The sequence below is a fragment of the Natrix helvetica genome (assembly GCF_964273705.1).
Source record: "Natrix helvetica genome assembly, chromosome: 1".
Taxonomy (NCBI): domain Eukaryota; kingdom Metazoa; phylum Chordata; class Lepidosauria; order Squamata; family Natricidae; genus Natrix; species Natrix helvetica.
The window spans coordinates 14,343,355-14,369,086 of record NC_138548.1 but is presented as its reverse complement, the minus strand read 5'-3'; the positions used below and the strand labels follow the sequence as shown (position 1 = coordinate 14,369,086).

At 44.1% G+C, this 25,732-nt stretch overlaps 1 protein-coding gene across 1 annotated transcript in view; it reads right to left on the bottom strand.

The window, feature by feature from the left end:
• Positions 1–397: 397 nt before the first annotated feature.
• NCAN (neurocan) overlaps positions 398–25,732 on the bottom strand; it is a gene marked incomplete at both ends in the record, with an annotated part of 110,716 nt that continues 85,381 nt past the window's right edge. Inside the window, 6 exons of the mRNA XM_081938741.1 lie at positions 398–549; positions 2,794–2,976; positions 11,040–11,184; positions 15,344–15,426; positions 16,101–16,259; positions 19,815–19,928. Coding sequence (XP_081794867.1) covers positions 398–549; positions 2,794–2,976; positions 11,040–11,184; positions 15,344–15,426; positions 16,101–16,259; positions 19,815–19,928 — 836 coding nt within the window. The remainder of the gene's footprint in view (positions 550–2,793; positions 2,977–11,039; positions 11,185–15,343; positions 15,427–16,100; positions 16,260–19,814; positions 19,929–25,732) is intronic.

Here is a 25,732-nt window from a genome sequence, read left to right as displayed (position 1 = left end):
AGGTGGTCTTCGTTCACACCGGAGCGGCAGAAACCCAAAGACCAGGTGGCCAGCGTGCGAAGATCAGCTTGCCGGCATGCATGCGTGCACTGGAAACCAGTAGAGCAGCTGGCGATGGCCCGCGTGCCCACAGAGAGGGCTCTGCGTGCCACCTCTGGCACGCGTGCCATAGGTTTGCCATTGCGGGTCTAGTGGGTATACACTGCACGCAACTGTGCCCTCCTGCACCAGGCCCTGGGAAGGGGTACGAGAGGGGAAGAAAAGGCGAACAGCCATTCCCATCACACATGGAAACTCCGTCACATCCTGGATGGTCGGGAGGAAAATGGGAGGGTGGGGAAGGGGCTGGAGATACGGGAAGGGGGGGGGGTCAAAGCTTGTGCTTCCATTGGGAGGGTCAGAGCTTAAAAGTAGTTGCTGCCATCCTCTGCCCAGTCCAGCTTAGGACGCTGCTTCTGGTGTTTCCTCCGGTCCTTGCGGGATTTGCGGTGGTGGTGCTGCCGGCGCTGGCGGTGATGACGATGGTGCCGCCGGGTTCTGTGGGACCGTCTGGCTACAAGGAATCAACAGCCGGGAAAGACGGAGACATTAGTCGCTCAGCCCAGACCAGGGTGGTGAATGCAACAAGGGCTAGCTTCTACCACAGTTCTACATGCAGGCAGTCCTCGTTTAACAACTGCCTTGTTTAGGGACCATTTGCAATGACAGAGGTGGTGAAATAAGTACCGGATTTTTTGGAATATAAGACGCACCTTTCCCCCTTCCCCCTAAAAGAGCATGGACATGTTGGTGTGTCTTATACACCGAATACAGCCATTTTTGGCCTCCTGAAGCCCCGCCCCCGCATCCCCATTTTTGAGAAAAACAGGCATAAAATGAGCTGTTTTTCGCATAAATTCAGGCATTTTTGCCTTCCCCCAGCTCCCACCAGCACTCTGCAGGGTTCAGCAGGGCTCGGGGAAGGCAAAAATGCTCCTGTTTTTGTGAAAAATGGACCGTTTTATGCAAAAACAGGGGTGTTTTTGCCTTCCCCCAGCCCTGCTGAAGCCTGCAGAGTGCTCCTGGGGGGCAGGGAGGACCAAAACTTTTTTTTCTTACTTACCTCTCTGAAATCTTGGTGCGTCTTATATACCGGTGCGTCTTATAGTCTGAAAAATACGGTAACTTTGCAACCAGTCCTTGCCTTTATGCCCTTGGTGGGTCTGTAAAGCCACGGAAGGTTGAACTGCAATCGTGAACATCATTGCGGTTTCGCTTAGCAACCATTTCCTTTAATGACTGAGCTCTAGCTGCCAATTGTGGTTGCTAAACAAGGACTTCCTGTACTCAACTTTTCTAAAAGACATTGCCTGCACAGACATTACACACCGAGAGCCATTTTGACAAAAGGGCAAAACTTCCTGACTAGAAAACCAGGAGATTCTGAGTCCTTATTCTCTCCTTTGGCAGGAGAGTCAACTGGGTGACTTTGGGCCAGTCCCTCTCTCATAGCCCATCCCACCCCACAAGACTGTTGTAGTGGGAAGAGACAGCAGAAACCTTATGAGCGTCATTTGCAGTCAAATAAATAAGACACTCACTGATCCGTACTGCATATTCTTTATCCTCCTATATGTGTCCCGGTGCCACCCCTCCCCCCCAATATTTTCCTTCCTGACCTAGGTGCAAGCACCCAGCTGCCCTTGGCTGATTTTGGAGGCAAGTCAGACTTGATCACACCTTGAGAATGGGAGACCACTAGGAAATCCTGTGACTATTGGAGCAGGAAGTGGAGAGAAGAGTGGGGCAGGGCAGCGAAGGGCAGGGAAAGGGGGAGGAAGGAAGAAAGGGAAAAAAAGAAAGAGGGAGGGAGGGGGGGGAAAGAAAGGTAGGATGAAAAAGAGGAGGGAGGGAGAAAAGAAAGAATAAAAAGGAAGAATGTGGGAGGGAGGGAGGAAGAAAAGTAGGATAAAAAAGAAAAGGGAGAATGGGAGGGAGGGAGGAAGGAAGGAAGGAAGGGATAAAACTAACGTGTTCATTTTTTAAAACAAGAAATATGCTGGTTTATCTGGAGGATGTAGTTTCCCAGAATTTTTATCCTATCCACCTACTCGGGTGCCTTTCCCCCATCCTCCCCCCCCCAATTCTTTTTTCACCCCAAGGAGAAAAAGAGCTCTCCCAGTCTGACCCTGGGAGTTGCTGGTTCTTAGCACAATGCGAAAGGCACCGTGAACCCTTTCCAGGGGTGGGATTCAAAACATTTCAACCACAGGTTCTCTGCCCAGTTGCTGGGTGGGTGTGGCCTACTCGGCCTCCTGCACCAAGGGGGGGGGATTTTCACCCTCCCCAGGCTTCGGAGACTTTCCTTGAGCCTCTGGGAGGTTGAAAACAGCCTCCCTCGGGCTCCAGAGTCCCTCCGGAGGCCAGAATTAGGCCTGTTTCTGGATTTATGGAACTTCCGGGAGGCCCATTTTTCACCCTCCCAGAGCCCTGCACTTACCTGGCATCCAAAAGAGGCCGCATGGAGACTCCTGGGAGGGGGAGGGGAGGGGTGGAGTGGGCAGGGCCAGCCAGTCCTTGCAACTACCGTTTCGGCAAACCAGATGTAAAATTAGCATCCAGTTTATCTGAACCGTTCCGAACCGGCTGAATCCCTCCACACTCCTGGCCCTTTCCCAGGTTTCCTTCCCCAGACCACCTGAAGTCCTGCTCAGCCAACAGGGCAAGCAGGAAAGGGGAAGAGAAAGGGAGATTTCTCAGCCTCCCAGCCCTCCGTCTCCACCCTCATCCTTGAAAGTGATGGCAGGAACTCACGTTTTGTGCAGAGGACTTTGGGGCTCTCCCACAGGCCGTTAACGTGACATTTGATGGTGGGCAAATGTCTTTGGAGGAAGCCCTCCGCGCACTGGTATCGGACAGTCGAGTGCACGCTGTACCTCTCCTTCTTCTTTCCGATGGGGGAAGCGTTTTCCACCAGAGGCGGCGGCCCACACAGCACTGCAAAGACCATACAGGTTGTAGGAGGGAAAGCATAGAAACCCCCCCCCCTTTGCAACAGCTGGGGATTGATTTCGTTAGGCATTTCAAAAAGGCGGCCTCCTTCTTACTGTCCCCCCCCCCTTTTCAATTTTACAGTTTTTAGACTTATGGTTTCCAGCCCAGGGGCCATTTATTTTCTTCCTTGGACATTTTCACCCTATTTACTAGGAATCGCAACTTAAATCACCTCAGCATCCATGAGTGTCATAAGGCAACAATTCTGCAAAGCTCTACTTAACCCGTGAGCGGGCGCTTTGGTGTGCCGAGTGCGCTATTGCCGCTTATAACTTCAATAAGCAGATAGTCACGCATCTCGCTCGCTCGTTACCTCCCTGATGGACCTTTGCTTGCTCTGGTAACATCATCACTTTCCTGAAGTCCACGGCTGTAATAATAATTCCTTTTTTAGTGACTCGCAAGGTCTGATTGTTCACCACTCAGCTGACTTTCTGCAGATTGTGTTCTTGAAATGCGCAGAAGGAAAAAGTTCTACAGCCGCGAGTAAACATTATCCAATTTTATTCTCATCATGTATTTTGGAAGTCTTTTCAAACGGATGCATGACCCTCCCCTTTGAGGCTAATGAGAACCGGTGGCAGAAATTTTGAGTCCCTTGGAGAACCGGCAAATACAACCTCTGGCTGGCCCCAGAGTAGGGTGGGAATGGAGATTTTGCAGTATCTTTCCCCTACCATGCCTACCAAGCCACGCCCACAAAACTGGTAGTAAAATATAATGAATCTCACCACTGCTCTGGACACATTGCATGGAGAGGGCTACAGGTCAGAATCGGACAGCTTGCCACAACCAACTCACCACGGTCAACTCATTGTGGCCAATTTGCCACCGCCAACTCACCATGGCCAACTCGCCGCAGGAGAAGGCAACAATTCAATTTAATTATTTAAAATAATTAAAACATTATTCACATTTCATAGGGTCCCTCCTTTGGCATCCTTTCTTTAATGATTCTATTCCATTATTACTTCGATGTTACTATAACTCTTGTCCCACGACAAGTTGTCCTGTGGTGAGTTGTCCGCAGCAGGTTGACTGTGGTGGGTTGACTGTGGCGAGTTGCCATAGACCCCATGTTGTGACCGGCAGAACGGCAGCAGATTCGGACAGTGAAGAGGTTGGAGAGGAACATGGGCCAGTCCTGGAATCTGAGGAAGGCTCTGATGAGGGCTCTGTATCGGAGGCAGAGAGGGGGCCAGAGCTGTATGCCAGTTATCAGCTGCCTTCAGAGTCGGAGATCAGTGGGGCAGAAGAACAGCTGGAGCCTGTTCCCAGTGTGCGCCTGCGCAGAGTTGCCAGATGAAGAGAACAGCTAAAGAACGGGTCAACTTGGGAGTAAGGCCAGACAATGAATGGCCCCTCCCAGAGGAAATAAAAGAGGAGCGAAAGGGAAGTGGAGTTTGCAGGAGACAATTACTTCGCTTAATTGGTTTGTGACTCTCCGTGACTCCTTGCCAAGTTTTGCAGCTATCGGCCTGGCAGCTCTCCAAGCCAGATAGGTCTGTGACTGTAAATCCTCCCTTGAAAGACTTTGCTGGATGTGAATGAGCAGAATTCAGAGTCAATAAAAAGGTTTTTTTGTCAGGACGAGGAGTTTGCTTCATTCTCTTGGGAAGCCTCGGTCAGAACATCCCTAACAGATAGTCGTTGGCTTAGAAACACAATAGAGGCTGGAATTTGGTTGTAAGTCATTGTGGTTGTTAAGTGGATCACCACGTGACTGTTTTTACAGTGAGTCACTGCAGTCGTTAAGCAAATCACATGGTTGTTACATGAATCCAGCATATCAAATGTGTATTTTTTGCCGTCTTCTGCCAGGAAACAGCAAAAAGAGACCAGAAAACATGATCACATGATTTCAAGATGCTACAACCGATCATAAATGCAAGTTAGTTACCAACCACCTGAAATGAGATCATATGACCATGGGGGAAGGATGTGGCAGTTGTAACTTCAAAGATGAGACGTAAGTAGTCCTTAACTTACCAAAGTTCATTTAGTGACCATTCAAAGTTACAACGGCATTGCAAAAAATAACTTATGGCCATTTTTCACATGACTGTTGCAGCATTCCCATGGTGACCTGATCAAAATTCAGACCCTTGGCAGTTGACTCACAGTTATGATGGTTTCAGCGTCCTGGAGTCATGTGATCCCCTTTTGCAACCTTCTGACAAGTAAAAGTCAATGGGGAAGCCAGATTCACTTAACAACCATGTTACTTACCTAAAAAACTACACTGATTCACTTAACAACTATGGCAAAATAGGTCTTAAGTTGGGGAAAAATTTACTTAACAAATGTTTCACTTAGCAATATAAATGTTGGGCTTAATTGAGGACTTCTTGTAGCCTTTGTTGAGTGCATCATAATTTTGAATGGTCGTTAAGCCACCAACTGTTAAATGAGGACGACCTGCTAGCACTGATGATATTACCTAGTTGGGTAATGAAATGTCTGTAAGAAAACAGCCAAGCTCAGAAAGCTCTAAGGACCCCACAAATGACATTGAAATGTCCCTTTTAAGACTACAGAGATGCTGGATTTGATGTTATTTTCACTATTTCCCTCCCGAATTTAATCGGACTCTCTGTGGATATTTCTTTGTTCAATGACACGGATTCAAATCTGAGATCGCTCTGCTTTACAAAGTACAATCAGGGAACAAGTTGAGTCTCTGCCTCAGAAGGTTTACAATCTGTGTTTTATCACTGTAAGAGATGCAAGGAGAAGGAACCGCATCCTTTACAAATTTAAAGGAAGAAACCATCTGAATTCTGAAGAGGCACTCAAGGGACTTTCTTTCTTTCCGCTTAAGCAATTTATTCGATGGTGTTTTTCAGCCAGTTCGGACCGCTTCAGGAGAACTGGTAGTGGCAACCTGCGTCTGGACTTGTCCACCCTCCCCAGCTCTATGCCGTTCTATTTAGCCACATTTTCTAAGCCGCGCGCATGCATGCAAGCCGCACATGTGAGTAAAGCATATGCGTGGAAGGCACATGTGTCGCGAAGCAGTTTCGGTGCATGGAGAACCAGTGGTAAAATTATGTCAAACCCACCTCTGAATTTATTTACAGTATTTTTCAGAGTGCAAGGGGCAACTTTTTCTCCCCAAAAAGAGGGTGAAAATCTGGGTGCGTCTTATACACTGAATACAGCATTTTTGGCCTTCCAAAACCCCGCCCCCTTCACAAAAAATGTGGCGTGCAGAGGGTTTGGGAGGTTGGCAGAGTGGAAAAACTTTTTTTTTTAAATTTACCTCTTCAAAATCTTGGTGCGTCTTATACTCCGGTGCATCTTATACTCCAAAAAATACGGTATATCTTCAGATGTTCTAGGACCTTTTATAAATCTAACCGATGCCAAAGGGCCTATCTGGCGATGAAGTTATACTCCATGTTCTTGGGGTACGTGGGAAAGTGGGATTTCTATGCTTAATTAACAACTTTTATCAGAGCTAATATATCATTAGTGCTGGAAATGGGAGGCCCATTTCTCAAGTCTGTCACAAACAGCTGGAGGTTAATGTGACTTTTCCAACAAGCAACTTGGAAGATCTTAATAGTTTTAATGGGAGAATTTCAAAGGCAAATTAACATAAGTGGGAGAAAAACGGCCCCAAAGGGGCTCATTTCGTTCCTGCCTCCACCAGCTGGAAAACAGAGAAATTAGACCTCCTGAGTAAGAACTCCAGTGGTTTTTGGAAATAATCTCTGATGTGGGGAAAGCCACCACCCCCGTCCCCTTTCTCTTTAAAGAAGCTGTTAAGTATGGATTAAGTGCGGTATAAAAAAATATCATTTCAGCTAATCCTTGGGGCTTTGTTTTATATTTCCTTCCTTCTAGAGCAGGGGTGAGTGACAATGGCCCTTTTACGACCTGTGGACTTCAACTCCCAGAATTCTTGAGCCAGCCAGGAATTCTGGGAGTTGAAGTCCACAGGTCATAAAGGGGCCATAGTTGCCTACCCCTCTTTCCAACAGTCTGAAAAATGGCTTCTTGAAAACACACACACACACTCACACACACACACACACTTTGCCACAAGCACAGGTTGAATAGAAATTAGAAGGCAGGACAGGCAAGCTCCAGAGATTGACAATATTTGCTTCTAATACAGGATAGTCCTCGATTTACAACCGGGCGAATTCGGACCCGACTTACGACCTGTGAGTTTGAAATTACAATGGACCTCCCTGGAGGATACTTACGATTTGGATTCAAAGTTATGACAGTTCCCCCACTCCAGTGGTGGGTTCAGGATCCCATTGCAACTGTATGGTGCAACAGGGCCGGGCGTCCACCACATGAACGCACGCAGTGCACGCATGCGTACTTACTGTCCGCAACGCTCCGCAACGCTCCAGCTGCTCGGCGGACCGTTGCGCAGGTGCCGTACACTCTGTGTGCGGAAGCCCTGAAAACCTCAAATACTGGTAAGAAGCGGGGGGGGGGGGGCAGGCGGGGGGGCAGGCGGGGGGGGGGGCTCCGGAGCACCGTACCGCAACGGTATCTGGTGCTTCCGGCAGGCACCGGTAAGCCTGTACCGGGGCATACCGGTCAGAGTCCACCACTGCCCCACTCCCCAATGTGGTCACTTCGGTCAGTCAGAAACTAGCCTGAATTTATGGACATTTGCAGAATCCCACAATCATGTGACTGTGTTTCATGATGGTTTAGCTGAAAACCAGCATCGGCTTTCAGTTTTTTGCAAAGACGCACCATCGGTTCACTTAATGACTGCAGCGTTCACTTAATAACCATGGATTTGTTTAGCAATTGCTGCAAAAAAACATGTTTAATCATGTTGGTCACAGGGAAGACCTGATGTACAACCGTCATGGAGTTATGAGCATGATGGGCAGGCTCTATTATGGTTATATTTGGATCCAGTCTTCTTTTCACCTAATAGCTGATTGGAATGTAGGATAGGGTCAAACAGCATGGGGGTGAAATTGAAGAAAATAGGTGACAATATGTGAAACTTAGCCCAGGAAAACAGGAAGTTGTGAAAAAGAAACTCAAGATTGCTCCACCTTGAGTTGTTTCGATACAGGTAGTCCTGAATGTACGACCGTACATTCCCGATTAAGATTATAAACTGTGACAGTCATAAACTAGGTCACCACATGACAGGATCTGTTTTTAGCTACCTTTTTAGTGACAGTTGTTAAACGAACGTTACAATTAAGTGAACCTGTTGGAGGAGGAGCCGAAGTCGTGATGATATAGACGTGCGGTCTCGATGCTCCGAGACCGCAGCCGATATTTTTGCCGCTGGGTGGTCCAATCAGACCTAAACCGTCCCGCAGAGACGGTGAACAGGAAGAATAAGTCTTGCTGATCTCAGGGACATCCAAAGTCCCTGATCGATGCAAGAGAAGTTCTTCAAGCCGGCGACAAAAAATCCAGCCAAGGCTGATGGGGTGGTTCCAAATCGGAAGGATATGGAAAGAGAAAGTGTTTCCAGCTGGTGAGGAATTTTTACCGTTTTGAAATAGACTGCCTATAAAAAACTTAAAATTAATTTAAATTGGAGAACAGAAGAAATAAGCAGCGGAATTAAATTTGGAATGGTTTTGGACAGTGGGTTATCTTACTTTTTAAATCCTATGTTCATGGATGGAATTTATGCAAGCCTTTTAAAATGAATGGATTAAGTTTTCTTCTTCTATTTTTTTTCTTTTTATTATTCTGTGTTTTTCTAACTCATTCAAGAATCGGACCTTTTTTTAACTTGAACTACAAAATAGATACAAAAAGAAACAAGAAAATTGCAACAATAACACTGCTACTCGGAGGCTGGAGGTTTGTGTATTGGAAACGAAACACTTTTACTTTTCTTACTGATTATCCTGGCTTGGCACTCCAAGGTCTCACAGCTTGTTTATAGAGGGTGATAAGAAGAAGCATACAGATGTCCCTTTGAAGTATATCTTTAACCAGAGAAAAGTGAAAATAAAACTTTATTGTGAACCTATGTTTAATCTTGTAAAAACCCTCCAAGCTAGAGCAGCAGTGGTTGTTAGCTGGAGATAATGGCACAATTTCAACAGCAGAAAGAAACTTTAAGCCTGCAAAAGATATTCTTACAAATTCAGAAATTATAAAGCACATTTGAGAGGACAGAGAAGAAGTTGGAAGAGCATCTAACAGCAAAATATGATGAAGAAGTTGGAGATGTTTATCAAGTGGAAAAAGTGGAGGTTAGAGTCCTAAAAACTGAAGAGAAAAATGACCACAAAGAAATTAAATCTGCTGATATTTATAGTGATTGGTTTGTTTCTGGAAATGGAAAGAGTGGAATACTGAAAGCGGATTTAAATGGAGGGGAACTCTACCCCAGATGGCAAGACACAGAAGAAAAAACAAAAGAATTTATGGATTTAAAGAGAGAAATTTTATTAGCAATATCATTGATAACACTACTGACAATCAAAGATAAGATGATTAAGGAAACAGAAGAAGGGCATCGAAATTACATGAGAGATTTTATAAGCAAGGAGTTGCTAGGAGGAGTCCATACAAAGTTGATTAAGGAGATGATTAGAGGACTGACACCACAAATAGCAGAAGATATGAGATTGTTTTGCTACTGGAAAGATACAGGTTGATAGATGGAAGCGTATAATTTAAGACCAGTTAAACTTAGTGAAATTTAGTGACAATAGATATAGTTAAATAAATAATTGATAATGATAATAATGTATACAATGTGTAGTGTTATGATAAGTAATAATGGGATATGAATATTGAATGGTACCCATGAAAGGAAGATTAGAAATCTTGTTGGATTATATATAAAGGTTAATAAAAAAGAACTAAGTTAGATACAGTTAAGTCTTGAATATTAGGGGGGAAATGTTATGATACAGGATATAGTTAAATAAAGGAGGGATAATGATAACAACGTATATATAGGTATGGGTACAACATAAGGAAATGGGATGTAAATTGTAAACAGTGATTTGGAAAGAAGGATTAGAAAACTTTGTTATTAAATATTATGGGTGTTTAGCTAGAATAGGACATAAGGATTTAGGGTTATTTGAGGATTTTAGAAATAGTAAATGAAATGCCAGCATGTGGTTATGTATTAAATCGGCATATTTTATAATGAAGGACGTTTAAACAATTATAGTCAAATGAAAATGGAGGTATGACTATGGTAACATGTATAAATATCTGAGTTAAAATACTTGAGTTAATATGAATTATGTTTGTTGACTATGGAAGAGATGCACGAAAGCCTTTTTGTAACCAACTGATACACTTTCTACAGTATGTAAAGAAGGACGATTTTTTGTGTTGTGTTTGTCTTGAAAATTAAAAATAAAAAAAAATTTATAAAAAAAAAATTAAGTGAACCCGTTGTTCTCTGTGGGCTAAGAACCGCGATGGCACAGTGGTGAGAGTGCAGAACTGCAGGCTACTTCTGCTGATCACTGGCTGCCCGCACTTTGGCAGTTCGAATCTCACCAGGCACAAGGTTGACTCAGCCTTCCATCCTTCCGAGGTGGGTAAAATGAGGACCCGGATTGTTGGGGGCAATAGGCTGACTCTGTAAACAGCTTGGAGAGGGCTGTAAAGCACTGTGAAGTGGTATATAAGTCTAAGCGCTATTGCTATTTTTGCTGGAAGCTAGAAGTAAATTTTGGGGCAAAAACATTGTAAACTGCAGTCATATGACTGTGGGATGCTAGAAGCAGTAAATGTGGGTTGGTCACTGAATACCCAAAATGTGGTCATGTGACCCCCAGGGAGGAGGAACACCGCTAACAGAACCAGGTCACAAGAACCTTTGGGGTGGTCCGTCATAACTTCGAACGGTCCTTATGTGACCGGTCATAAATCGAGGACTACCTGTTTAAGGAGGCAAAAATAAATGATGGGCTGGCAAAAAAACACAAACCTGAGCCTGTGAGAAAATAGCCAATGAGGTTTCTCCAAGCTGGCCTGGAGGAAAGCATTTTTAAAAACCTGCAAGGGATGCATATATTTACCTGTATCTTTTTTGCAGACGTAGGGAAGTTTGTAGTTACACGGGACATCGTTCCATTTGCCAGTCTCGTGGGACACCAACACCACGCAATCCTCGCCGCCGGCAAAGAAATTATCTGGCTGGTTTTCACGCCAATTCTCGTATTGCTAGCAAACAACAAAGAATGACACAGAAATGTTTAAAAAAATTCCCAAGATTGCACATTCGTTGCCTGTTCCTTTTATTCTATTTTATTTTTTCCTGGATCAGGGATGTCCAATCTTGGCCACTTTAAGACTTGTGGACTTCAACTCCCAGAATCGTTCCCTAGCCAACCATGGGGATTAATGGCTAGCTGGGGGATTCTGGGAGTTGAAGTCCACAAGTCTTAAAGTGGCCAAGATTGGGTGTCCCTGTCTAGATCATGCATGCACAAAAGGGGTGGAGCTTGCATAGCATTGGCACAGTGCTGCTTTTATAATTGGCTGCTTGGGTTTTGTATCTCTGGGAAAGTGTCTTGTGTCACTTCCACCACTTAGTGGTTTCTCCAGAGTTTCAGCAAAAAAGTCAAGGCAGCAACCCGAAGAGTAGGATCAAAGCTCCGTCTGTTTTTTTAATGTGCGTTGCACATAAAACATGCGACTCATATAAAAACAGGCAGATCGTACCGTTGTGTCTGCCACCTGGACTGTTTCACCACACCTAACTTCATTGCAGTTCCCATCTTTTATTTGCATTGATTTTACTGCAGTATCTTTGATTGTTGCGAGCCACCCAGAGTGGTTGACAGTGGGAAATCAATGTTTGCCATGCATTCCAGTGTTCTGTCCATTGATTACAGCTTGTTATTGATTCAGGTAGATGGCCTTTTTTTACGCAGTGGCTCAGTGGCTAAGACGCTGACTTTGTCGTTCAGAAAGGTCAGCAGTTCAGGGGTTCGAATCCCTAGTGCCGCGTGATGGAGTGAACTCCCGTTACTTGTCCCAGCTTCTGTCAATCTAGCAATTCGAAAGCATGTAAAAATGCAAGTAGAAAAATAGGGGCCACCTTTGGTCGGAAGGTAACAGCATTCTGTGCGCTTCCCGCATTTAGTCATGCCAGCCACATGACCATGGAGACATCTTCGGACAGCGCTGGCTCTTCGGCTTTGAAACGGAGATGAACACCTCCCCCTAGAGTCGGGAACGACTAGCACATATGTGCGAGGGGAACCTTTACCTTTAAAGCTTAAATCTAGGAACAACTGTCTGAAAGAGAGACATCTAGCTTGGTGGGACCTGTTGCCTGCTTCAACAGATGTCGGGCGCACACATTATATTGACATTTATATGGCCGCCCACTCACTTTCAGTGACCCTAGGCAACTTACAAACAATAAAAATACCATATGCAAAGAGTAAAAACAATACCCCCCTCCCACACACACTCCTTTGAAATAGGGGTCCAAGGAGCTCTTCGGGATATGATTGAATATTGCTAGTTTATTTCATGCTACCCATGCACAAGAATCTGAACAACTAACAGTGAAGGTGAATTGGCACCAGATAAGAGTCATTGCAGAATTACAAAGTTGGAAGGGACCTTGGAGGTCTTCTAGTCTAACCCCCTGCTCAAGCAGGAGATCCTACGGCAGTGATGGTTAACCTTTTTGTCGTTGCGTACCGAAAGGGCACGCACATGTGTGCAACAGTGCATCTGCATGCAATGTGCATGCACCCTGTCCCCCTCCACATGTACACGTGACCTGGTGCATGCGCCCGCCCCCTCACCCATTTTTTGCTTCCTGGTTGGTGCAAGAAGCTTTCCAGGTCCAAAACAGGGCACAGGGGGAGGGGGTCCTCATGCAGCACCCCCGTGCCTTGCTTTGGGCCTGGAAGGCCTCCTGCACCAACCTGGAAGCCTAAACAGGGCGTGGGCGTGCCCCGCAAGCCCCCAAAATGCAATGTGAGCACCCCCCATGCATGCACGGCAGAGTTTCGAAGGCCAGCTGGCCGATGGGAGGCACAGGTGCATGAGTGGCGGAGCTCAGCTGGGGGGGCCAGCTGCTGTGCCCGCAGAGAAGGCTCTGCATGCCACCTGTGGCACATGTGCCATAGGTTTATTTATTTATTTATTTATTTATTTATTATTTGTGCTTCTAGACCGTCCCCTCTCCCAAAAGGGACTCGGGGCGGTGTACAGTCCATGCAAAGAATACATCAGAATACAATAAATAGAAAAATTAAATATGTACAGTTCACCATCACGGTTTTATGGCATTCCAGGCAAGTGGCAATCAAGTATCTTCTTAAAGACTTCCAGTGTTGGAGCATCCACAGCTTATGGAGGCAAGTTGTTCCACTGATTAATTGTTCTAACTGTCAGGAAATTTCTCCTTAATCCTCAGTTGCTTCTCTCCTTGATTATTTTCCATCCATTGCTTCTTGTCCTGCCTTCAGGTGCTTTGGAGAATAGGCTAAAACTCTCTTCTTTGTGGCTCCCCCAGGGGTGGGTTCTTGCCAGTTCCAACCTCTTCTATAGAAGAAGTGCCGTTTAGAACCGGTTCCAGCTCCCTCCCCCCGCCCATCTGCACATCATCAAGATGAAGAGCGAGAACTTTTGCCAGGGTGATTAGAAAATTCCCCTGTGCCTGGACTCTCTGCCTCTTGGACTCTCTTAGCTGTTCTACCACTCTGACTGATCTTCCTCTATATTGACTGGACTCTTTATTACTAACAATGGCATCTAAAAGACCACCTCCTGGAAAGTCAGACTTTGCTGCCTCTGCCCCGACATCTGCAACCTCAAGTCCTAGCACACAATCAACATTAACAGCCTTTAAACAACCTAAATCTACGGACTTGGAGTTTCACCAAATGTTTCAGCAAATTCTACAGGGACAAGAGGAAATAAAGAAACAACTGAAGGAGATGAAAGAAGAAATTAGAGAGAACCAGGAAAAAATTAATAAGAACTCACAGAGACTGGATCTTTTGGAGGGTGGGGCGGCTGAGATGAGGGGGGGGGATAGAGGGTGTGCAGAAGAGAAACAAAGAACTTGACACCCAACAAATGAAAATAGAGTTTGAGAGAATGTCTTTTTATCTTAGGTTTCAAAATGTGATGGAGACAGATGATGAAAACATAAGGGACATCATGACAACCATTTTGGCTGAGTATATTCAGAAGGAAAAACAACAGATGGGGTGGGAAATAGACCTGGCCTATAGAGTGAACTCAGCGTATGCTAGAACACACAATGTCCCCAGGGAGGTACACATTAAATTTCTTAGGAAAAGCACAAGAGATGAAATCCTGAATGCACAAAGGGGGCAAGCCTTGACATACAAAGATAAGGAGATAACCATTTTGAAACAGATCCCCAAGAAAGTGAGGGAGAAAAGAAAATTTTATTCGCAATTGGCGAATAAACTATACCAGGAGGGGGGGGGTTTCGATGGTTACTGCCTGAAGGTATGCTAATATTCTGGGAGCAGGCAAGAGTTAGAATTAATACACCCATAGAGGCGCAGGCCTTTATGGAAAAAAATAAACTACTCCTAGAAAAACCAGAAGACACTTCAGTAGATATACAAGACACGGGAGGGGCCGGAGCACTGCCAACGGGGGGAGATGGGGCGACATCAAGAAAGCTCAGATCACACAAATGAGTAAGAAAATCCACATGATATAAACTGACCGAAATTACCAATTGAATTTACCACACTGACTATCTGCTATTATGTAATATTTGAACTTTATGCAAATGTATACTATGAGTCTGGAGGGGGGGGTGCACCTACCGCATCTCGCGGCTGCCAAAATTTGTAATCTTTCCCATACCTTTTCCCTTTGTAAAATATTAAAAAACCAATAAAACTTTGTTTAAAAAAAAAAGATGAAGAGCGAGAGGAGGAATTCTGGGAGTTGAAGTCCACAAGTCTTAAAGCTGTCAAGTTTGAACACCCCCGGGGTTTTTTTTCCTAAAGGGTTAGGGTCTTGTAACTTGAGAGCTTTAAGACTGACTTGCACACTTCAATGCCAGAGTTCCTGAGCCAACATGACTAGAGGAGGAATTCTGGGAGTTGAAGTCCACAAGTGCTATCAAGTCATCCCAGACAAAGTCAACAGACTTCAAGGGGTGGGGGCTGGATTTAGGTGTCTTACAGGACTATAGAGATTCCAAACTGATGGTGTGTTTGATCCAGCCCTCGGACTCAGCCTGGTCACCTCCTATTTGGGAGCTCCAATCTTGGCTGCTTAAATTGGCAAGAGTCAACCCAGAGACACATGGCACTCAAAAAAGCTTGAACTGACCCAGCCCGAATCTCCTCTTGCACAGACTCACCAATCCGGTGTTGTCTGTCCACTGGAAATCCTGTTCCACGATGCGATCGTTGAGGCCGATCCAAGTGTTCTCATGGCCAAAACCTGAGAGGGAGAAATGCTTGGAGTAAGAAAAATGCATTTCTTAGAGGCTTGACTAAGACCCTAACCCTTTCGTTCACTGTAGTGTCAATTGTTTCTGAATCCAAAAGAACCAGTTTCCCTGGGCACTAGATCACTGCCCGGATATGTGGCAAAACTTCCCAGAAATGGGTGATACAAATGACCACATTCTGTGATGTGTGAACCTAGTTTTGCTGTCAACCCTGAAGCAAACCTGGCTGAGGCCATCTTTACGGCCTTAGGGTTACCGCAAGACAGGGAGGGGTGGGGAATAGTTAGCTGGGGTTTTGTAGTCAAAACAAAAAGTTTTCCTGTGGGAACCAAGGACAGTTCAACAGGTGGTGGGGAAGAGGAGGAGTAACTGAGCAACCAGCTGGGACCTGGATTAGACAATGTGACGAATGATGACTGGGGGGGGGGGGGTTGGGACTTTAACTTTTTAGTTAGGTGAAAACTATGGGAACTTTCAGAGTTGGTTTTTACCAGTTGTGCCAATATGATGTATCCAATAAATTGTTCTTTGAGGAATCTACCTGCTTCGGAGTTCTGCTTTCAATGGGTACATTACTTGCAACGCTGACAATTTCACTGTCACGTGGCCTTCCTCTCTTGCTGTGGCTCCCTCCTTCCCTTCTTCTCCCAGAGTTCCAACTTACTGCTAATGAAATTATGTTCTTCCCAGGAATGAATGCTGGTGAGGTGTCCTGACCGACGTCGGCAATCCCTTTCCGCGTCTTCCCATGCGCGCCGATGGGCAAAGTAGCGATAGCAGTGACCCTGGAACTTGAGCCACGTGTGGTCGCAGCCTTCTGTGTCTGAAAGGAAGAAAAAGCGTCTAGTGGGGCGCAATGAAAAGGTCAGCTTTATCTTCTTTTTAACGAGCGAGCCAATTTGCAACTGACAAGCGGAAGAGCTGTTGGAAGATATTATCACGCTGGGAAGCGGCCTGATCACTTATGGCATTTTCTGGTAAGTGAAACCAGAATAGGATGAAAAGAACTAATGACTCTCCCTGAGTGCTGGAGAGGTTACAGGTAGTCCTTCATTTACAACCCTCCTTTTAGTGACCATTTGAAATTACAACGGCACTAAAAGAAGCATCTTATGGCCAGGTTTTGTACCGACGACCGCTGCAATATTGCTAAGGTCATGTGATCAAATTTTGGGTGCTTGGTTATAAGCATATCTCTATGTTGATCGCAGCACCCCAGGGCCATGTGATCACAACTTGTTTTTTTAAGGAAAAAAAAACTTTACTGAGGATTTAAAACATTAAATACAAATACCTTTAAAAAGAGTTTTGTATAAGTCACAATCATTTTTGACAGTACTAACATAGCCATTTACTATTCAAATACATTTTTATACATTCCTAATTATTCCTATACCTATACATCTATGTTTCTAAGCTGTACATTTCATGTTCCTATTATTTATCCATTGATACCAGTTTTCCCAAACTGTATGATATTCTGAGTCTTCCTTGTTCCTTAACTCCAAGGTGAGTTCATCCATTTCTGCGCAATCAAGAATCTTTTGGATTATCAAACAGTCTGTCGGCATAGTATCACTTTTCCAACATTGTGCGAGTGTTATTCTCGCTGCTGTAGTTATATGCAAAATTAAGTATTTTCTCTCTTTCGTATTCTTTCCCTTAATAATCCCCAGAAGGAACAATTCTGCTTTGAGCTTTATTTGGGTATTTGTAATTTCCTTAACCATTTTTGTATTTTAGTCCAATATTTTTTAACTTGCAACCGTTCTAAATCAGCTTCCGACAAGCCAAGTCAATGGGGAGAGCTGGATTTGCTTAATGACTGCATGATTCACTTAATAACTGTGGCATAAAAAGTCATAAAATCAAAGATGACTCGCATAACAATTCCCTTGCTTAGCAATGAAAATTTTGTTGCCAATTGTGCTCACGACTCATGGACCACCTGTACATCTTGTGAAAAGAGCCAGTTTGGTGAAGTGGTTAAGACACAATACAATACAATACAATACAATACAATACAATACAATACAATACAATACAATACAATACAATACAATAGTAGAGTTGGAAGGGACCTTGAAGGTCTTCTAGTCCAACCCCCTGCCTAGGCAGGAAACCCTATACAGTTTCAGACAAATGGCTATCCAACATCTTCTTAAAGTCTTCCAGTATTGGGGCATTCACAACTTCTGGAGGCAAGCTGCTCCACTGATTAATTGTTCTAACTGTCAGGAAGTTTCTCCTCAGTTCTAAGTTGCTTCTCTCCTTGATTAGTTTCCACCCATTGCTTCTTGTTCTACCCTCAGGTGCCTTGGAGAATAGTTTGACTCTCTCTTCTTTGTGGCAACCCTAACCCTAACCCTGAGATATTGGAACAATGCTATCATGTCTCCCCTAGTCCTTCTTTTCATTAAACTAGGCATACCCAGACTTCAGAGATACTGCTGGTTAGTGGTCTCCCAAAGCCGTTTGGGCGGGAAGGAAATAGGCTGTCGAGGACCACGTTGGATTAATGGTGGTCTTTCTCTCCGGTTGCTGAGCTCGTAGTTTCCCACATAAAGGGAATTTCTCAGCTGGCAAGCAGAGCAGGAAAAAAAAAAAGGAGGCTCCCATCCTTCACTCTCATCATCCCTCTGAGTTTTAGAGAGTGTGTATGTGTGCGCCAGGCACACTTGTGTTCCCACTCAAAAGCCATGTCTCCTTTTTATAAAAAGAGGATTCCGGGTTCAATGGCCAGCTTCTGTCCGGAGAAATTAATGCAATATTCCCGTTCCAAACGATGTTTGACGTCTGTTTTGGTTCATGCAGCTGACTTAACTACATTGGTTGAAGATGTAGTGGCTGCCTTGGCGCAGAGGGCAAAGTTTGGCTGATAGTCAATATGGCGTAGTGCTGTGATGTGCCCACTTGATTAATTTAAGATTCAGCGAACGCAGGAGGTGGACTAATTAATTGACCAAGATAATAGTGTAGGCCGTTTAGCATCCTTGCCTCAGCCGTTTAGCATCCTTGCCAAACCTATTAATGCACAGTGCAGTTAAGGAAACAAGATTCACCCAGACCTTCTTGAATGCATTTTAATGCTAAGAATTAAGGGTTAGAGTACAGCATCTGGAGATCTGTGATAGGAACCTCCTCCTGTCCTCTAATAGTGAGTTCATTAAGGTGGGGCTTTCAAAACTTTTCAACCTTTTTTCCTCTGGGATGATTGATCGATGGACTAAAGATTAGTTTACAGAATCAGGTTAGGTGGACACGGAGAGAGATACTAGGTATGTACTAGAATGTAGATATTAGAATGACAGATAAGTTGACATTCTAGAACCGTGATGGCGAACCTACGTCAGGCGTGCCATAAGTGGCATGCAGAGACCTCTCTGTGGGCACACGAGCCATCACACCACTCAGCACCGCCGCGCATGCGTGCGCGCCTCCCGCTGGTCTCTGCCGCGCATGCCCGATGGGCGGGCCACATGTGGGAGATGTCTGTGTATGCACAGGGCGGAGGGGGCAGGAGGAGCACGTGTGTGTGTGTGCAGCGTGACCCTGTGGCTCAATTTTGGTCCCAGGAGACTGCAGGGAGGCCTACTCGGCCCAAAATAGGGCACAGGTGGTGGTGGGGTCGTGCATGCATGCGCAGGGCAGCAGGGGGGAGTGCGTGGAGGTTGCACATTCATGTGCAGTGGGGCGGGGCAGGGATATGTGAGGCATGCATTGTATTATGGTTATGGTGATTTCGGCATGCAATGGCAAAAAGGTTAGCCATCACTGTTCTAGAATATGATATGCAACATGGCGGGAGGGGGGCTTTTCTCAGAGGACAGCCTCCCTTGGGCTCCGGAAGCCCAAGCCCATTTCCAGACTTCTGGAAGGCCTGTTTTTCGTCCTCCCAGAGCCTCTGCATGGGCCCTGCACTTATTTGGCATGATGACCGGGCCGTGTGGAGACTCCTGGGAGGGGCATTGCAGGGTGGGCGGGGCCAGCCAGTCCTTCCAAGTACCGGTTCGGCAAATCAGATGTAAACTTAGCATCCGGTTCCCCCGAACTGGTCCGAACCAGCTGAATCCCACCCCTGATCAGGATGGAGCTCCATTTTATTTCCATGAGAATCTACAGGGTTGGGGAATGTGACAACATGCGTGTCCTTGCATGAACAGCACAAATTCTGCACCTCTGTCATTTCACTTCACGCCGCAGTAGACTCATTGCATAACTGGGTGATTTGCAGAGTGAGGTCGCGACGTGCATGACATCGTTTTGACGTGGCCGTGGTTTTCGGCCAGACACACCTAGAGAAGCTGAACACGCTGTGGGGTGCTTTATTCCTTGTCTGAATGATTTTTGCAAAAAAATTGTAGAGGGTCCTTCTCACCTCGGTTGCATAAGCTCCCTCCGTAGCTGGGCAAACACAGGCAGACAAAGGCGTTGATCTCGTCAATGCAGGTGCCGCCATTTTGACAAGGGTTGGATAAGCAGTCGTCAATATCTGTGGGGAGAAGAGCATGTGTGAAGGCGGGGACTCTGTCACATTATGTCTGCTGCTGCATGGAATTCACAAGTCCCTCTTCTGATTGCCTGGGTTCTGTTTATCAGGAAACCCCAATATACTTTTTATTTATTTTAATTTATTTCTATCCCGCCTTTACAGTTAGTCCTCGACTTACAACAGTTCATTTAGTGACCGTTCAAAGTTACAACGGCACTGGAAAGAAGTGACTTATGAACCCATGACCAAAATGTGATCAAAATTCAGATGCTTGGCAACTGGTTCATATTTATGACGGTTGCAGTGTCCCGGGGGTCATGTGAACCCCCTTTTGTGACCTTCTGAAAAGCAAAGTCCATGGGGAAGTCAGATTCACTTAACAACCAGGTTACTAATTTATCCACTGCAGTGATTCACTTAACATCTGCGGCAAGAAAGGTCGTAAAACGGAGCAAAACTCACTTAACAAATGTCTCACTTAACAACAGAAGTTTTGGGCTCATTTGTGGTCGTGAGTCAAGGACTACCTGTATTATCTTTATAAATAAATCTAGGCAGTGAACATATTCAACACACTTCCCTCTTCCTATTTTTCCACAACTCTGTGAGGTGGGTTGGGCTGAGCAAGAGGGACCCAAAGCCACCCAGCTGGCTTTTATAGCTAAGACGGGACTAGAACTCTCAGTCTCCTTATGATTGACCCCATATGACCCAGTTGGCTTTCATGGCTAGGGCAGGACTAGAACTCTCAGTCTCCTTATGATTGACCCAATATGACCCAGTTGGCTTTCATGGCTAAGGCAGGACTAGAACTACCAGTCTCCTTATGATTGACCCCATATGACCCAGTTGGCTTTCATGGCTAAGGCAGGACTAGAACTCTCAGTCTCCTTATGATTGACCCAATATGACCCAGTTGGCTTTCATGGCTAAGGCAGGACTAGAACTACCAGTCTCCTTATGATTGACCCAATATGACCCAGTTGGCTTTCATGGCTAAGGCAGGACTAGAACTACCAGTCTCCTTATGATTGACCCAATATGACCCAGTTGGCTTTCATGGCTAAGGCAGGACTAGAACTACCAGTCTCCTTATGATTGACCCCATATGACCCAGTTGGCTTTCATGGCTAAGGCAGGACTAGAACTACCAGTCTCCTTATGATTGACTCAATATGACCCAGTTGGCTTTCATGGCTAAGGCAGGACTAGAACTACCAGTCTCCTTATGATGATTGACCCAATATGACCCATTGGCTTTCCTGGCTAAGGCAGGACTAGAACTACCAGTCTCGTTATGATTGACCCAATATGACCCAGTTGGCTTTCATGGCTAAGGCAGGACTAGAACTACCAGTCTCGTTATGATTGACCCAATATGATCCAGTTGGCTTTCATGGCTAAGGCAGGACTAGAACTACCAGTCTCCTTATGATGATTGACCCAATATGACCCAGTTGGCTTTCATGGCTAAGGCAGGACTAGAACTACCAGTCTCATTATCATTGACCCAATATGACCCAGTTGGCTTTCATGGCTAAGGCAGGACTAGAAGTACCAGTCTCCTTATGATTGACCCAATATGACCCAGTTGGCTTTCATGGCTAAGGCAGGACTAGAACTACCAGTCTCCTTATGATTGACCCCATATGACCCAGTTGGCTTTCATGGCTAAGGCAGGACTAGAAGTACCAGTCTCCTTATGATTGACTCAATATGACCCAGTTGGCTTTCATGGCTAAGGCAGGACTAGAACTACCAGTCTCGTTATGATTGACCCAATATGACCCATTTGGCTTTCATGGCTAAGGCAGGACTAGAACTACCAGTCTCCTTATGATTGACCCAATATGACCCATTGGCTTTCCTTCTTTCTAGCCTGGTGCTTTAATTAATTTAATTTAACTAGACAAAATTGGCTTTTTGCATATAAAGTAGCAGGCAAAAAATGAACTTACGATTTATGGTTTTGATGATTAGAAAAAAAATACTATAAAAAGAGTGGTTTTTTTTTTTTATAACCATAGAGTAAGAGCTAACTTTGTAATTGTACTTATAATTGCTGCAAAGAAAATCAGAAACTACTTTTTCTCTTTCATGGCTGGCTGGGGAATTCTGGGAGTTGAAGTCCATACAACGTCGAATTGTCAAGTCTGAGATACACTGCCCTAGAGAAATACTACCAATGGATGCACTGAACTCTCTCGGGAAATCTAGTCTGTGCATATGAGTTGGCTTGAAACACAGACAAGCTCAGGACTGGAGATGAATTCCCCAGGGCTTATCTGAGTTGGAGGAACAGCAGCCAGCTGCATCCCAAGCGAAGAGTAACAACACAGCAATCCAGCAGATAAATGCAGCTACATCCATCTGTGAGCCCGACAGCCGAGCATGTGCATAAAATTGGTGGGAAACGTCAAACCTCGCTTCTTTGGCTAACTGTAGCCATTCTGGTTCTTTCTTAGAACTTTAGAGCGAGGGGAGGATTGTGTCAAAATATCTGCAAAAACAATACCTTCAAAACAATGGTGGGAGTCAAGTAATTTAACAACCGGTTCTCTGCCCTAATGACTGGGTGGGTGGGCCTGGCCATGGCCAGGGGGTGTGACAGGCAGCACTCGGCCTCCTGCATTCCCCTGGGAGCAAAAATGGGCTGCGGGGAGACTCCTGGAAGGAGCGGGGCAGGAAGGAGCGGGGCCAGCCAGTAATTTAACAACTGGTTTGCTCAAACTGGCCCGAACCTACTGAATCCCACCACTGCTTCAAAAATATTTGCCAACAATAGCAATCGCACTTAGACTTATACAAGTAGTCCTCGACTTACAACAGTTTCTTTTAAAAAAGCCTGTAGAGATTCTCAGTCATCCAGGTTATGGGTGTCTGAAAAGTCTGAAAAAGCACCTTTGGGGCAGCAGTTCGTTTAGTGACCGTTCAAAGTTTAAAAAGTGACTTATGGCTGTTTTTCCACAGCTATGACCTTTGCCGTATCCCCATGATCGTGTGGATCAAGATTCAGACGCTTGGCAACTGTTTCATTTTTATGACCGTTGCTGTGTCTTAAGGTCATGTGATCCCCTTTTGCGCCTTTTTTAAAATAAAAAATTTTATTTTCAAACAAACACAAACACACAAAACATATAACAAAAAAACCTCTTCAACTACATACAGTGTGTCGATTGGTTGCAAGATCTTTCTGCGTCCTTTCCCTAGTCATCACTTGCGTTTTATCAAAAATCACATATTGTCAATCAAATATCTTTGTATACATTATTATTATTATACTTCATTTGTTTAATTATCACTATTGTTTCTCCATTTTAAACAAGGTATTCTAAATATGTATCCATTTATATTATAATGATTCATTATATCATCTTCAATATATCCAATAAATAATTTTTTTTGCATCCTATTTCTAAATCATTCTATTATTTTAGCATTAATGACATTCTCTAATAATTTTCAATTCCATGTTTTTTCCCATTATTAGTATCATCAATCTAATATATATTTATACAAATTGTTATAATCGTTAAACATCCATTAAGCATAGCTATTATTACATCCTTTTTATATGAGGCATATTAAATTTGAAATAAATTTATATTATGGCGTTTCATTACATCATCCTGAAATCATCCAATGACATTACATTTTCATATTCTATTCTGTACAGAATTATTTATCTTTTATAAAAAGGCTTTTCAACATCATCTCCATCATCCTCACTTACAGTTTGTATAAAATTTCATATTATCAATCTAGTATATATAAATGCTTTATTATCATTATTGATCATTTATTTGACTATAGCTATTGTTACTTTATCTTATACATAGTACTCAAAGTTTAACTACATTTAACTAAATTTTATTGTGACATTTCCTTTCATCATCCTGTATCATTCCAGAAACAGTGCAGTCCAATATGTCTTGCCATTTGTAGAATCTGTATTCTAAGTGCTTTCTTGATAAGTCTTATGTGGACTTCTCTTGACAACTTGTTGTTCATTAGATATCTTATAAGAATTTGAAACCCTTCATCTGTTCCTTTCATCAGCTTGACTTTTGTTATCACTAGTGCTTCTGCCAAAATTACTCTCATTGTTTCTGCCAAATTTTCTCCCCTTTCTTCATCTATGTTTTGACATCTGAGATAGAGTTCCAGTTCATCGATCTCTCCTTTCCGTATTTCGCACTTATCATTTCCTTCCACGCTCGATTTGCTGTCAGTGTCAACAATTTTCTTATCACTTTCATATGTCTCTGTGGTTTTTTGAACTCTGTCCTCAAATTTCAACTCTTCCCTCCGTACTTTCTGTATTTTGATCTATAATTTCAAGTCTCTTTTCAATTCTCTCTGTGATTTTTAAGACCTTTTGAATTTCTAACATAAATTTTTGCAATGTTTGTTCCTTTTCTTCTTCATATTGTGCCATTTTTCCAAGTTATAAACACTGCCACTAAAACATCCAAGGCTTTTGATGGTTTCAAACAAATTCAGTGAAGTTTTTTCCACTGATGCTTTCAGTAAACAAAGCCGATAGCTTTGTAATATCAGATGTTGCCAAGCCTCTAGATGGCAGTGTTACATCTTTTCCCTCTGTTTTTGACTTTCTTTTGTAAGCTCTGAACTCCATAAATGGAAAAAAAATTGTTTAAAGATTATGATCCATCTGAGCCTTGCGAGGAAAGAGGCTTTTAATCCACGAATACAAAAATGGGAAAAGTATAGAGGAAGAAGGGAAAAAAAGACCAGTCCAGTTTAAAAGTAAGAGGCATTTGTAAAAAGTCCATCCATAGAAAACAAACAAAATTAAAGTGGAAAAGATAACACGATAGTTTTAAACCAGGGTTAATTCGCCACTTGCTTCCTTCTGTCTTCAATTTTATTTTAACTCTGTGTCTTTTGGGTTTTCTCTTCTCTAATAATAAAGATTTTTCTCACCATTTCAGCACACTGTGTCTCCTGTACTGCTTCCGTTTCAGGGGCTTGTCCCAATCTTCTGCAGCGATATTGGCTGCTTCTCTTGTAGCCGGCAAAAAGAGCTTTTTCCTGGATCAATCAGAAGCTTTGCGATGCCCTTGAGATCAGCAGGACATGCCCTTCTCTATCACCGTTCCTTCAGAATGGTTTAGATCCAAAAATGATCGTCCAGCAACAGAGATATCGACAGCAATCCTGGAGCCCCAAGATTGCATGTCGTGTCATAGCGACGTCAAGCCCCGCCTAACCTTTTGCGGCCTTCTGACAAACAAAGTCAACGGGGAAGCCAAATTCACTCTACAACTGGTTATTAACTTATCAGCTGCAGTGCTTCATTTAATAACTGAGGCAAGAAAAGTCATAAGATGGGGCAAAATTCAGTTAACAAGTGTCTCACTTAACAACAGAAATTTGGGGCTCCGTTGTGGTCGTAAGTCGAAAATTACCTGTATGTTCTGACCTAGGCTTCCCCAGCAGCACAAAGCCGAGTCCTCATCCCGATAAATCCCTTTTATTTAATTTACAGTGAATTTTTCTCCAACAAATTATTTCCTCTCCCACAGTCTTTCAAGCTAGTTCACAATTACCAACCTTTATCAGGCTTGGAGAGCAGCCAGGCTGATATCTTTCAGACGCCGTAATACTTGGCAAGAATGCAGGAATGAACTAATTGTCTCCTGCAAACTCCACTCCCCTGTCGCTCCAATTTTATTCTCTATGGGAGGAGCCATTCACCATCCACCTGTGCCTTTACTCCCAAGTTGACCCCTGTTCTTTAGCTGTTCCCTTAGTCTGGCAACTCTGAGCATGCACACACT